The sequence below is a fragment of the Desmodus rotundus genome, chromosome 8 (assembly GCF_022682495.2).
Source record: "Desmodus rotundus isolate HL8 chromosome 8, HLdesRot8A.1, whole genome shotgun sequence".
Classification (NCBI taxonomy): Eukaryota; Metazoa; Chordata; class Mammalia; order Chiroptera; family Phyllostomidae; genus Desmodus; species Desmodus rotundus.
This window is the reverse complement of record NC_071394.1, coordinates 37,538,599-37,554,364: the sequence shown is the minus strand read 5'-3', so window position 1 is coordinate 37,554,364 and position 15,766 is coordinate 37,538,599. Positions and strand designations below refer to the sequence as shown.

General features: G+C 37.0%; 1 protein-coding gene across 3 annotated transcripts in view; it reads right to left on the bottom strand.

Moving 5' to 3' along the window:
* PPP1R42 (protein phosphatase 1 regulatory subunit 42) overlaps positions 1–12,131 on the bottom strand; it is a 39,889-nt gene extending 27,758 nt beyond the window's left edge. For 2 of the 3 annotated variants that reach the window (XM_024572504.3, XM_045181599.2), the window contains exons 1-5: positions 11,980–12,131; positions 7,930–8,147; positions 5,785–5,951; positions 4,779–4,917; positions 2,318–2,434 (exon numbers count right to left, since the gene is read on the bottom strand). In XM_024572504.3, coding sequence (XP_024428272.2) covers positions 2,318–2,434; positions 4,779–4,917; positions 5,785–5,951; positions 7,930–8,058 — 552 coding nt within the window. In that variant the 5' untranslated portion in view covers positions 8,059–8,147; positions 11,980–12,131. The remainder of the gene's footprint in view (positions 1–2,317; positions 2,435–4,778; positions 4,918–5,784; positions 5,952–7,929; positions 8,148–11,979) is intronic. The other variant, XM_045181600.2, reaches the window with a different exon arrangement.
* Between the last annotated feature and the right edge of the window lie 3,635 nt (positions 12,132–15,766).

The window sequence follows — 15,766 nt, the reverse complement described above, 5'->3', positions numbered from 1 at the left end:
AAGGCACTGGGGTTGCTATCCTAGTAAACTGGCCTCTTTTTTGATCCTTGGACACTTTAAGCTTTCTCTGCACTCATCTTTTGTTCCCTATGCCTGGCGTGTTCTTTCCCTAGCTTTCTACACAGATTTCTTCTTTTTCATCCTTTAGATCTCAGCATAAATATCATTTGCTCAGAGGCCTTTCTTGAAAACCTGATTGTTCCACTATGTCATTCTACTTAATTCCTTCACAGCACTTCCCACAATCTTCCCAGCTTATTTTTTCCTGACCGTTTCCCTCCCCTGTCTCACTGTAATGTAAGCTCCTTGAGGATAGAGAATTTGTCATTTTTGTCATTGTATCCCCAGTGCCTAGGACATGTTTCTTCAAGGGTCTAGAACAGTGCCTGGCACACATAATACAATAATATATTATAACAAAAATATAAGAAATATTTTTGAATAGATCAAGTTGATGGGAGGTTCAGGATAAGGTACACAAGGGAGCTCAGGTCGAGTTAAGTCTTAATAATAAAGATTTGGTTACTCAGACATTGATCATTAGACTGAATAATCAGCAATAATGAAGGTATTTTATTTTGGTTATACATTAATCCTGGTTATGCATTATTAACATGGCCTAAGAATAATCATTGTAGGCAAAATAGCTTGGTTTTAATGTCTCTCAGGAAATCTTCCTTTGGGATTATTTGGAGACTAGTATTTTTATCCTGTTATCAGGCTCTCCTTTTCTGTTCAGAGTTAAAAGCATAATAGAATAAGACTTTAAAAGTAATGACAATAACTGAAATGAATCTTGGCAATTATGATAGTTAACAACTAACCAGATTTTTCAAGATGTATTCATTTACCACTTTTTACTCAACATTTATTTGCCAAGCATTGTGCTTAGAGCCTGGACTTACAAAAACACTTAGGGAAAATGCTCATCCTATACTTAAAACTGGTGACCATTTGGGATATTAGCACTCTCCACCATTCTCTCCCTAGGAAAGGGAAGCTTCTGTGCTTGGCCATTCTGTTCCCATTTCCAATGGGGTGAATGTAGAACATTGTGCACAGCTTAGGTCTTCTCTACTTAATCAACAACCTAAACTCCAGGCTCTGGCATCTTGAGTAGGATGACATGTATAGTATATCTATCACAAAATCACATTACTGATGAAAATACTGTAAAATCATAGGAAAATGAAATAATTCTGGTGAATACAAAATGCCCAATTTAAAAAATTCAGAAGAGCTCTCTAAAATTTAAAATATTTTTCATTGCAGAATTTATTCCATAAACTCTTGGAATCCTTCACAATGTAAGTTGAAACAATTGAGTCACACTTTCTTATTGGTCTTTTTATTTTAAACATCTACTGTGATTGTTCAATGGCATTTTGGATAGTTTGAGGAATTCCTTTATACAATAAGGCATTAATGCTTATTTTGGTAGTTATCTACTCCTTACAAGTAGTTACAGGATGCACCAGGTAATAGGTCTGAATTTTAGGGTCAGCGGAAAACTGCCCGGAAGTAATTTGGAAAACAAGAGTGCTGTGTATGGAAGGAATATAAGCCCATTCTTTCTCCTGTGGTTCCATGTGAATTTTACCACAGCCTACCTCATTGCCAAGCCAGAAGCTGTGAAGTCAAGGCAATGGCTCAGTTCACAGCCGACTGTTTCCAGGCAGCCTTCCTTAGCTGCAGGCTGAGTTAGTGCTACCACAGTACTTAGGAAAGTAGAATTACATTATAGTCTCGTTACTTGTTGCCAATGGGTTTTTTGAGCCCTGGGATCGTATCCTTCCTTCCTCTGTTCCACTCAGAGTAGTACAGTGCCTGACAAATCTGTAGGTGACCAGTATGTATTTGAATGACTGAGTAATTGAATGAATATGGCATGACATAACATGACATGAATGTAGCTAGTGTAAATTAAAGTAAGTTCAATATCCAGGTGCTTCCCCAAGAAGGAATAGCCAGGAGAGAGTTCAGTTCTAGTCTCAGTTACTAGAAACTCATTTATTGGGAGATCAGAGGTAAGGGGCAAGAAATCTAGTCTTGAGAGGAAAACATTTGACAGAAAATAAAAATCATGACTTCCTTCTCTGAGAAACATTTTTTTTTTCTATTGGTGAAGGATGGAGGCATTGGGTATAGAAGTAAAACTAGGTAAGGGGGCAGAATTATGCAAATAAATGCATTAAGAAGTAGAAATCCTTAAGCTAGTTTTAGAACAAATCCAGAAGTTTTTAAAATAATATGTTTTATAGGTATTTCAATCACAATTTCATGTAAATATTTTTTAATTCATTTTTCTTTATACTACCTTCACATGCAGAAGCTGGTTGTCAACTGCGATGAGCTGATTAAGATTCTCCAGTAATTCTAAGTCTCTTATGTCATCAATATTATTATTGCTGATATTCAATATAGAGAGGGATTTCTGTAAGAAAATAATTAAATTAGCATTAGTAAATAGCCTATTTAAGTACGATATATAGGAACTAGAAATCCTAATCCGTGAAAATTTTAAGATTTATCAGTTCAAGCTGTTCAAATAAAAACCATGGACATTTTGTTTCTATGTCATTTTTTTTTCAGATGGAATGTTTAGAACTATAGTAATTGTGGTATAACTTAGTATTTTTCATAAGTTTGATCAAGATATCAGAAAAATTTATAGGAAAAAGAAGCTAAGAATCAAGAAGCAAAGAAAGAAAAAAGATGACCCAATTAGCAAATGATAACAATGCAGAAAATATACTTCAGTTTAAGCACATTATCATTTTGTGTTAAAGGTCACTAAAATTTGTACTTACATAGGAAGAAATCATTTTGTCTTTGTTTTTCTAAATAGCAAACATTGACCAAGAATTAAAGAATATCTGGTTTTTATTTTTATCTTTATCTCTCTGTATAGTTTTCTCTTGACATTCCATATGTTCAGAAGAACTTGGAATAATAATTAGCTAATAAGAATTTCAACTGTTAACGAGGACGTAAATATACAATAGAGCACACTGAGTCAAAGCCATCTTAAAATCAAAGGCCCAGAAATCCTTACCAAGAGGGAGTCTATCCATCAGGCATCCACACATAGCTAACATAGAGATGATACTTCCTGACACTTTTTAAGACTTGAAAACAGCTTTAAAAATTATGCCTTATATTTAGAATTTCAGAATCTGCTTGAAACTGTGCAAAACTTGAGTAAGCAAAAATACTTTCAGTGGTGTTTTATGGAGGTAAAACTAGCCATCCCTACAGTGGGATCAATCTATTTGGATCAGTTGAGGTTCAGCTGTTGATTCTACAGGGAGGATAGAAAGGGTAGGATAGAAACTACCCTATTTTTCGCAACAGCATGGATGGAACTGGAGAACATTATGCTAAGTGAAATAAGCCAGGTGGTAAAAGACAAATGCCATATGATCTCACCTATAAGTGGAACCTAATCAATAAAACAAACAAAGGAGCAAAAAAGAACCAGAGACATGGAAATAAAAAACAAACTGACAGTGACCAGAAGGGAGGGGAGAGAGGGATAATGGGGGAAAGAAGGAGAGGGAGCAAGTTAAGGAACATGAGTACAGGACTCGGGAGCATGGACAATGGGGTGGGGATTGACTGTGGGGCAGAGGGGGCAGGGGAGAGCAATGGGGCAAAAGGTGGGACAACTGTAATGAAACAACAAAAACAAAAAATGAAACAAAAGAAGCTTCCATGTTTTGCCATGCAGAATGCATACTTTTTTGCCCACATTTTTAAGGGAAAAATAAGGATGTGCATTATACATGGGTAGTACCTGAAACACCTTGTAGCTGTTCTTGTGTTTTGTAATTATTTGTTACATAAAATTTCTTGTACCATAATATGTTCAAAAATAAATGCTAAAAATTCCTTTATAATACAGAAATCAAGTATCTAATATAAATAAATAAAGAATTAAATTAAAAAATTAAGACAAAAGATATTTTTCCTGAAAGTCTGGGACAAAAACGTGGGTGTGTAGTGTGCAAAATATGGTAAGTCACTACTTTCTTTTACAATTTAAAGCACTGTCTCTTAGTTGTTACATGTTTGGTTCAGAAACCTTATTCTGCCCTTCATTTCTGGGCCCTCTAAAATAAAACCAACGAAATCTGTAAATACAATAAGCATGCTCTATTTGTGGCCCTTGCCCAGAATGAAGGTAGCTTATCTGTAACAAATTCTGCTTTGACGGTTAGCAAAAGCCTCCTGGCACCCTCTGGCTTCTCAACTCGCTGTGACACCTCCCTGTGATGGCAGGTGACAGACAGCTGGAGCGTCAAACCCTGGGCTGCCATACCTATCTGCTTCTGGTGAGTCAGAGCCATATATGGCGCAACCTACAATCCAATCAGAATTCAGCGTAAAAATGACTTATTGTAATGATTCCCTAGGTTGTTTAGAATTTGCCTGAAGTGCCCTCCTGTTTCCATGGGCTTTTTGTGTCACGATGATCACCAAGGTCCAAATTAGGAGTGAACTAACGTCTGTTAGAGTTTCATACTTTAAATAACCCTTTTAACATCCTTCTTTTGATCCTTCCAATAGCCCAAGAAGCAGGTGTTATCTCCTTTTTATAGCTGTTGAGTCTGAGGAATTAAGTGGGAAAAATTAGTTTTAGCCCTCAAATAAACTCTCAGTTGGCCTATAATTATTCAGAGTATGTACAATGTCCAAATAACCCTTCACCACCTTCCTGTTCCATGATAAATATTAATCTCTACATGCTTTACTAGAATACTCAAATATGGTCTTACTGCCAGGGAATGAAGAGTTCTTGGATCAAACAGAAGCTTTTCTCCAAGGGGAAGCCTCTGACTCTCAACATGAAGCTCTCTGAGTCCTTCTAATCCTTCTAAACCTTCTATGACAGTGATGGAATTGCCTCCCAGATACCTGCAAAATATTAGACATAATTTTAAATAGACATTCTGTAAACATCATGGTCTGTAAACCTGATAAAAACATAATAACAAAATCATTGAGCCATGTGAAAATTATACATACAGGATGTTCTCCGTATATTGAATCAATGAAAGATTTATCTATATGATTCTTATGATTTAGTCTAGGAAGTAACTTTATTTTTTTTTAAGTGAGAGAATTGGAATAGTCCTTATTAAATTATCTGCCAATGCTTCTCATAGGTAGGGTGCAGAAGAATCACCTAGGTTGTAGGTTCAGAAATGAAGATTTCTGGGCCTATTCCCCAGAAATTCGGATTTGGCTATCTAAGCAACCCAGAATTTCCCATTCTACTCCTATCTCCCCATTTTAAGGCCCCTGGCCCACATTTTGAGAAGCACTGACAGTTTCTTCAATCTGGGGAAACTGGATCCACCAGCCTTCATTATTTAATTAAAATCATTAAAGGCACAGTAAATACCTTTTTACAATAACATCTACATCAATATTACCAATTCTATGACCCTGCTCTTTTGAGATATGTGATTCTGAAAGGCACAGAACTCATTTGAGTTCCATGGAAACTTTTTTCACCATTTGAGCCTCCATATGGATGTTTTGGGGTATTCCTATAAGCCCTTAAGACAACTCAACCTCCAGCAAAAGAAAAGTATACCAGGCTTAATAAGACACAAATTATCTGGTATTACATAGGAAACAATTTATCTTGTACTAATAATACTGAGAGAATAAAAATTGTGGCCTGTTCCACAAAACTACAAATAATGGAAATACCTGCATGCAAAAATATTACTGTAATGATGACAAAAAGTTACATTACTTAAAAAAAGCACTTACAGTTTTTCTAGTTTCTTTAATGACCCGAGGTTCTCTATACATGAAATACAATTGTTTTGTAGGTACAGGTGAGTCAAATTTGTGGCAAAATTCAAGTTAGTCATTTGACTAATTCTATTATCATACAAATATAAGACACTAAGATTTTTGCAAAGAGAGAGGTCTTCCTAAAAGGAAAACAAAAACAGGTCATACTTAATTTCTTCTGAAAACTTTTGCTTTTAAGAAAGTTTATCACTTAATCTGTAATTTCAATTAAAATTAATATAAAAGAACAGTATTGCTTTATTTTTAGCACAGTCAAAATAAGACTAGAAAAATTAGAAAATTAGTTCTAGGTTTTAGCATTCTGTAACTATATCAATAAAATTGTATTCATTAAGAAAGATTTCCCCTGTGCAAGCAATTTTTCTTGAAAGCAATTAGGCTTCTTTGGAAGATGAAGCATTTAACAAATTATTGCTCCAACATTACAAATCAGCTCTTCTTAGTCTTTCTGTAGGATTGGAAGTAAACTGTTGTGATTTGTAATACTGAAAATTGTAAGTCATCTAGATATTCAAGGACAATGGATTAATAAAGAAACTATGATAATGGTATTAAAGAGAATACTATATAACCATTAAATATCCTTTAGTTTCTTTAGTAATATCTTATAGATTTCATAATAAAATGAGAACAGTACAGTGACCCACTATTGTAAAATTATGTGAATATATGCCTAGAAAAAAGACTGGAAGGACATTATCTAAATGTTAATAGTGTTTTTCTCTGTATGGTAGAATTACAAGTCAGTTTCTTTCTTTTATATGCATTTTATACAAATGAACACCAATTACTTTTGAGATAAGAAAAATAATTGAAGGTATTTTAAAAGGCTGTCATTTCTTGTATGTTAGTAGAGTTAACCTAAACAAAGAAAACAAGATGTAAGAGTGAAGTTTTACTAAAAAAAATCTCAGCTTTCACTAAGTAAGATCTTTTAAAATACAACCACATCTTGGGAACTTAAGTTTACAAGTTATTCGTATCTTAGTGTAAATGACTTTATACTAGTTTGCTTTCCTCCTAACAAAGGTCATCCACACTGAAGGAGTATTGATTGGGAGGGGCCAAAGAAATTTAAAGGGAGGGAAGCTCTGGAGAAAGCAGCCTGTATGATGAGGCAGAGAGCTTCAGGCAACAAAAGAGAAACATGAGGTTTGAGAAAGTGGATTCATGGGAGAAGGATCACCAGGAAACTGGAAAAGGATATAGACTGGGAGCTGGGTAGGGTTTCTGAAAAAAATACTTCAATTGTCTTAATCTACAGTTTTGCCTGGGGCTTTGGTGTTTTTTATTCATTCATTCATTCCATAAATATTTATTAAGTACTTAATAAGAGTCAGGCACAGTATTGAATGGAGAATTTAGAGAGATGTGAAAAAAATAGACATGACCCCTTTCCTCACGTAGCTTATATATTTCCAAGAAATTTCCTCTCATCTATAGTCTTCAGCATTTTATTATAGACAATGGATACCAATACAAGTGGCCTAAAATGGCTACTGCTGCCATTAAAGTTTCCCAAATCAAAGCCAAGAACTGGCTTAACATAGAGGAAATGTAGTTTCAGAGTGTATCCAAGTAAAGAATCTTATCTGATAACTGAGAGAGTATAACCGACACTTATACAAACATTAAATTTTTGTTTACGGCGCTCCATGGTCAAGTAGACTAGTTGAAGTTGACAGTGATCAAATTGAGACATTACCTGAGAACAATCAAAACATTCTACCACGCAGGAGATAGGTGACGTACTCAAAATATCTAAATCAGTAGTTATTGGTGAAAATGAAAAATGTATCTTTTATATTATGGAAAAACTAAACAGACTTTTTGGTCAACCCAATAGTTTGCTACACTGTAGAGTAGCATGAAAGATAACATATATTTAACAATCACAATGGTATATTTTATAGAAACAATTGTGATAAGTTTAACATCACAAGTAGGAAATTAAAAAATAACAATATAAAGCTGACTAATGAAAATATAGTTAATAAATATAATCAAAATATAGTTAAGAAGGTATGTCCTGACACCAGTTTCTAAACTTTACATTGCAAATGATATAAAAACAGAAAATAATTTCAGCGTTCTTACAATTGCATCTATATTTCTGTCTGAAAAATTTATGTGTGTTATTTTCTTCAGGTATTGTAAAGTGGTTTCTTCTTTTCTGGGTTTAAGGTTGCTGTTTTTGGCAACTAGGTCCAAGGTCAGTCGAACCATGATTTTGCTATAAATCAAACTCTCAGCAATAGCTCTGTTCTGATGCCATGTCAAGAAGCAGGTTTAGGTACTGTTTTATGCCCAACTTTCTAAAAAGTAAAGAAAAAAAAGAATAGTATGTACATAGCAATTTAGGATAAATCATTTTGACTTTTTAAATTTCTCATATAAAACTACTTGATTAACCAGTTCGTGGGTTTTTTAGGGGCACTTGGGTATTTTTCTAAGTTTATAGGCCTAATTCTTTTTATTAAAAAATTAAAAATACCAAAAATTAATTAAAACACAAGGCTCATTTACTTTTAAATCTTTTCCTCATTCTATTGAATTTTTATTGTAGGTATCTCTTGGAGTAGAAAAAGATCTTAAGGAATATCATCTAGCCCTGGCTGGGAAGCTCAGTTGGTTCGAGCGTCATTATCATATGCCAAGGTTGTGAGTTTGATCCCTGGTCAAGGCACATGCAAGAATCAACCAATGAAGACATGAGTACGTGGGATAACAAATCCATGTTTCTGTCTCTCTAAAATAAAAAAAAAATTACAAAGGAATATTATCTAGTATTCTCGAGTGAAGAAACTAAGGCCCAATCTGGTGGCATTTAAGAATGAGATCAGGTCTCCTGGCCCCTCTTTCCATAGTATCTGTGGTGATCATATTCACTAAACCCTGACATCAGAAAAATGGTGTGAAACCCTTGAACATATACATAGGCCAATGGTGCAAAGTACTTGAAAATTGGGCTGGCCTTCAAGTTTTATTATATTACTACAACCATAATCCATAAGAAGGGAACATAATGCAGTATTTCTCAACCCAGACTGTCTAGTTTCAAATTTTTGCTTCACTCCTCACTAGTTTGGCAATCTTGGGCATGTTACCTCAGTTTCTTATACAATTAGGACGATATCCGAGGGATAGTATGAAGATTACATGAGATAATCATGAATAGCCTGTTCTACCCAGTGCCTGGTACATAGATCAATTAAGTGTGTGCTATTTTCATTATTATTCTACTGTTTTGTTCACAGATGAGGCGAACACTGTTCACCATTTTGTCTGGGATATATTAGGGCTGTTAAATAAGGGGAATGTGCTATTAATCAAATACTGCTGTATATAAGACATGCATATGTGGTCTATAGTTTGAGATAACCCATTTTTTGCAATCATCTAGGAAGTATAGCTATTTAAGCGATGCATATCCCAGTTTCCCTAAGTGCTTTATATTCTGTTGTCAAAAATGTAAGCAAAAATACACTTTAAAATTGAACATTATTATTCCAATGTGTCTGGGATTTTGCCAACCAAACACCTCAATTTGTGTGGTATTCTGGGCATGAAAGATTATTGTTTACAGATCAAATTTTAAGCATGACAATAATATTCTGAACAACGTTTCTAATTAAGTAAAGATAACTATTTTTAATCCTGCTTAAAAAATATATCATCATAAAAGTATAAAGAATAACACTACACCCATGGACCCACAGGTGAGTTTAAAATACAAAACATTAGGCACTGGTAGGTGTGGCTCAGTGGAGTGAGTGCTGGCCTGCAAACCAAAAGGTCACTGGTTCAATTTCTGGAGGGGGTAGGACGTGCAGGAAGCAACCAATCAGTGTATCTCTCGCACATAGATGTTTCTCTCCCTCTCTTTCTTTCTCCCTTCCCCTGTCTCTAAAAAGTAAATAAATAAAATCATTAAAATATAAAACACTACAAATACATTTGGAACCCATCTATACCTTTCTCCCTCTCCATGCTTTTAAATTTAGAGTTTATCATAAATTTAGACATCCCTCTTCACGTCTTTATACTTTTACTACATATATGTGAATGCCTAAGCAACATATAGTATCGTTTTCCACATGTCATAAATGGCATTATTCTGATTCCAGTTTTCTTCTTTGCTTAATTGTTTTTTGTCACACTCACCAGAGGTGATGTGTGGCTCTAGATTAATTGCACTGCTGTGTAATACTCCACTGTAAGAAATGTATTCTGATGATAGGTCTTTGGGCATTTTGATTTTTTTGCTTTTACGATGTTGCTCTTATGGTTCTTGTATATGTATATGTTATCTTAGCACATTGGGAAGAGCTTTTGTAGGGTTTTAAACTAGTGATGGCCCCTTCAGGGTTGCGCATATTAAAAATATGGTTTCTTTGACCACTATTTAAAAATTTTAGAACTTTTTCTGGAAATTTCAAATATCTTTTCTACACTGGTAACTGTGGTGAAATTCACATCTTCAAGAGGATATACACCCCAGTTTCTCCCTTACAGCTGAGGCAAAAGACTGCTGTACAAGTGGCTATGCAGGAGCTACCCCGTACTATGAAATATGTGATGCCCCATGGGCATAACTTTGACCAATATGAGACCAGAGCCATGAATGGTTTATTCTCCCTTCTTTCCCCCAGGGACTTTTAGGAGACACAGTGATTTCACAAGGTCCCTCTGAAGACATGTTGTGGTCTTCTGGGTTACATACTCTCATATTTGTCCTCTCTCCATCTTCCTCATTCTTTTTTCCTCCTCTCTCCTGCTTCCCTAAGACAACAACCCCCAAAAGGTGTTATCACAGAGTCTGTGCTTCAGGCTCCGCTCCCTAACCTAGGCTAAAACAGGCATTTGGATCATCTGAATCTCCAAGAATGACCGTGCTATAAATGGCTTTTGTCTCTAGGTTCCAACGCACTAATTAGTGTTTGTATAGAAATAAATTTAATTCTCTCAGCTTATTAGAAAAGGAAAAAAGCAAATTATTTATTTATTAAACCAGGGGAAGGAAATAGACCTCCTCAGCAAACTGTAAGAGAACTTTCTGGAGGCTTGAATGTGGAAAGGGAGAGAATTGAATCAACCATAATATACAATAATAGAGACTTTTAAATAAAAAAAACTCGCCTTGTTAGCAGTCAGATCCACAAAAGAGAATTTAGTTTCACCAAAACACCATCATTTATTTTGTGAATATAATACTTTAAACTTCACTGATATTGTAGTTTGTTTTACAGAAATTATAAGCTTCAGGAATTTAAACCTAGTTTGGAGTTGGATACATTTCAGAACATTATAACGAAAATAATTATGTCAACACTTGTGGGGTGTGCCTAGTTTTCTCTTATTTTCTAAAGTGTGAGAAACTGCTTTTTCATATTTTCTCCTACTAGACATCTGTTATCTCGGGGCTCCAATTGCTAGGCTCACTCTCCAGATCGCCAGTGGGAAGAGCTTGGAGCTGCTTTACAGGCGCTCAGGAATCCATGTTGGGGCACCTCTTGGCTTTCCTCATCCTGGGGCTCTGACTAGCTAGATGCAGTGGACGTTTCATATTCGGTTTGTGTACTTCTTTTAGCTGAGCTCATGCTCAGCGGCTCCAGATGCTGTGAATGGCTGATGCTCTCAGACTTTGCCCTTTTCTTTCTTCTTCCTTCCTCCCTCCCTTCCTCCCTCCCTCCCTCCCTCCGTTCCTTCCCTCCGTTCCTTCTTTCCCTCCCTCCCTCCCTCCCTCCCTCCCTTCCGGTCTTTTAATTTATTGATTTTAGAGAGAGAGAGGAGGAAGGGTTGGGGGAGGGGGGAGGGAGAATTGTTATTCTGCTTATCTATGCATCCATTGGTTGCTAGTCGCCTGTGCCCTGACCAGAGGTCCAGCCGCGACCTTGGCGTTTGGGGACAGCGCTCTAACCAACTGAGCTATGGCTCAGATCTGCAGCCATAGATCCCGCTCCCTCAGCTCCGCGGCCAGCCTCTCCACCCGTGTCTCCCTCTTCTAGAGTTGTTTCCCAATCTTGAATGATTATAGCCATTTGTTTAAAATACAGGCTTCTAGACTGTACTTTTCGAGAAATTCTAGATGCCTAGAGATAAGGCTCAGGGATCTGCATTTCAACAAGTGCCCCAGGAAAGTCTTACTGGCAGGAGGCAAGTTTGAGAATCCCGGCTGTAGGGTTTCCTTGGTCCCCACGCTTCTTCCCTGAATGCACCTCACCAGCCGCGGGAGGAGCCGGGTTAGTAACTCGAGTTTGGTAAATTTCGCCAGTGCCAAGTTCCTCAACAGCCACCTGTGGTTGCCAGGCGACCAAACGCTCCTGGACAGTCGGCGGCTCACAGAGAAGTCTCGCGAGGTCTCTGGAGGCGCCCGCCCCTGTGGCCTCGCGGGGGTCCTGTGCTCTATGACGTCGAGGCCCGAGGGTGGCACCTAGGCCTGAGTGAAGGCAGTTAGCTTGACGAGGCCATAAGGCATCGGGTCACAGTGACGTTTTTAGTGGACCAACCTGCCTGCTAGGACAATTTTTGGCAGGCTACAATTACCCCCTACTGGATTTTCCTTGCCATCCGTTCGAACGTTTCAGTGACCCCAAACTGACCACCTTTTCCCAGTTAACAGACCAGGAAACAAATTGTCTAAATCCAAATTCAGCCCATACTTCACCTTTTCCTCAGGTAAAGTCCAAATTACTTAGGTGACATCCCATTGCATTCATCATCAGCAGCCTCATTGCTTGCCTCTTGCCCCCTATACCTTAGTATTCCAATCTGGCACTTGGCCCAATATGCCCTGTCCTAACAATCTTCATCTTCTCTCCACTCCCTAAGGTAGCAATAGGACACACTTTGTTTTCTCCTTAATTGTTGTTTCCCCTTTTAAGATCGAGGGACTGGGACCTGGACAAGTAGTTCAGTTGGTTAGAGCATTGCCCCCATACGCCAAGGTTGCAGTCAATGCCCCAGAAATGAATGCATCAGTAAGTGGAACAACAAGTCGACGTTTCGCCCTTGCTCTCCTTGCCTCTCTCTCTATAAAATTAAAAAATTAAAAAAATTGAAAGACTCAGCTTGGAATGAGCATAACTTTTCTGAATCCTTTCTAGGTACTGGGTCTTGATAAGTAATGCTACTTTCTGCCCCCCCCCCCCCCCGCCCCGCCAAATAATAGGACATATTAAATCTTTTAGCTCAGCACTTAACCACACTTTTATGTGTTTGATACTTACCCCATATCCTTAATGGTAAATTCTTTAAGGGCAAGGATTATGTCTTTTACCTTGATATTCCCAGGACCTAGAAAAGTGCTCTTTGTAGATCAGCAGTCACTTCATAAGGGTTTGTTAAAATAATAATTTACAAATGAAGGAGAAGAGCAACAGAACAAGGAACTGCCATTTACCGTGGAAAGACTGGGACTCATTAGGAGTATGGTAAAGTGCACAATCTGAATGTCAGGGACAGTGAAGGCTGGAAAACAGTGGGTGACAGTGCGGTGACCTCAGGGAGCGAAGGCACTCTGGAAAAGCCGTTCCTTGAGAATAGAAGGGTGAGAGCAGAAGACTGTTAAAGTTACAAAGCTGCTTAGAGCCCATGTGGACAGTCCAACTTGCCATGTTACAGATAAGGAAACTCCCAGGCCTAGAGGTGTGAAAGAAATATGCTGAGGTCACGTCCGGTGGCAGAGAGGGAATTTATCCTTGGGCTCTTGATTTCAAGCTCCAGTCCTCTTTCCTTATATCTCACTGACTGTTACAGTAAGAGTCACCTGGAAAGAGGGACAGAGGGGTAGGGACCTATGGACCCTAACTCCACACAGAACATTGTTGCTAAAGTCCAGTTGTAGGCAATTTTGGCCTGGTTTAGGGTGAAGGCAAAGAAAGTGGCAAGGAATGGACATTTTTAGGAGGCATCTTGAAGCAGGATTTAATAGAGAGCAATCAGATAGGATAAAGGGAGGGAGAGGTTGAGGATAATTCCCAGGTGTTAGTTAGGATAAAGAAACAATACTAGAGAAAGAGGACAGGTGACAAGTATCAATAACTTAAGGGGAAGTGGATGAGTTTGGTTTATACATGTAATTGCGAGGTGAGATAGGTTTAATAGTTTCAAGAATAGAACTAATCATTGAACCCAGAAGGCCATAAATAGTAGTGAGGGAGAAAGTAGGGAAAAGAAAAATATAGCAAGTCAGTTACTATGCCAACTAGTTTGGATGGAAGAGAGAAGCAAAGCTGGTTAAGATGTCAAAGAAAGATTTCTCAGAAATGAGACTCGTTCTGAGAACAAAAAATGATTCTGTGATTCAGAAATCAATAATTTGGATTCAGACACTGGGGAATGAATTTAAGGAGGAAGTTACCTAAGAGAATAGAAAGCTACAGAAAGACATGAAGAAGTAAAAGAAAGATCAAAATAATATGGGTAAAACCCTTATGGCACAAATCAGATGGCCTTCTTACCTGGTTTATAGGCCATTCATTTGGGAACAACAGCTTCAACAATGTATGCAGGACTGTCTCATTGCTGTGCTTAGCACTCACTTGACCTGCTTCTAACATTACTTAACAATGTCTTATTGAAAGTCAGTTGCTCTGGTAAGCTTTGTTTTGAAACAATTTTGTATATTACTATAAAAAGGAGTATGGTCTCATTTGTGGTAAAATTACACACACATTTAAATGTCTAAAATATATATCTATGTCCAAGTATGGTATAGACTTAGATGCAGATCTATATAGATATATACCTATAGCTATATATTTCAATACCAAAATATGTAATAGTGGTTATTTCTTGGTGGCGGGATTATGACATTATATCTCTTATTTTAGTAATTAGGGTTTTTAAAAATTATATTCTGAAAATCCATTTTTGGATTCTGCTCTTTGTGTAATTGAAAATCTCTTCATGACCGCTGGTATTCAAAATAGTTTAAAATGGCCCTGACTGGTGTGGTTCACTTGGTTGGGCAATGTCTCACAAAGCAAAAGGTCATGGGTGTGATTCCTGGTCAGGGCACATGCATAGGCTGTAGGTGCGGTCCTTTGTTGGGACACGTGCAAAAGGCAGCTAACTGATGTTTCTCTCTTATGTCTATGTTTCTCTCCCTCTCTTTTTCCCTCACTTCCCCTCTCTCTAAAATCAGTAAAGATGTCTTCAAGTGAGAATAAAAAAAATAAAATAAAATAGTTTAAAATGGTTGAATTACTAAATATTTTTTAATGTACCAAGTTAAGTTTAAGAGAAAGTATTTTCTCATTAAGATGTGAAATATAGCCCTGGCTGTGTTGCTCAGTTGGTTGGAACATCAACCCCATATGCCAAGGTTGAGGGTTTCATCCCCAGTCAGGGCACATATAAGGAGCAACCAATGAATTCATGAATAAGTGGAACAATAAGTTGATGTTTCTGTCTCTTTCTCTCTCTCCCTCCCTCCTCTCTAAAATCAATAAATAAAAAATTTTTAAAGATGTGAAATATAATTCCTGTCTAGTGGCACACAGTGTTAAACAATCATCTGTGTATTTTCTAGGGTGGCAGAAATTTGGCAGACTATAAGAAATACTTGTTTTCAGTGCCACATTTGTAAGTTCAGTATAAAGTGTTCTAAGAGTTACACTTTGACAGATGTTGGGGAGTTTGTATTTGTAAAAAAAATGGAGTCTTGAGAATCATTTTAAAAGGCAGTCTTGGAAGAATCCCACTAAAAAGCACATTTTAAAAAGTCTCCACTGTATTTTTTAAGTAACTTTAGACAGAAACACACTTTTTATTTCAAACATTTTTCTATATATCTTTTTTTTTTGGTAGTTTTTGACCTTCTAGAGTACTAAGCAAGCACTTTAATGGTTAGTTCCTTTCTTTGAGAAACTAATATTTTAAAGGGCCTATATAAAATCACTTAACTGTGTACAGAAAAATTAGCTTTTAT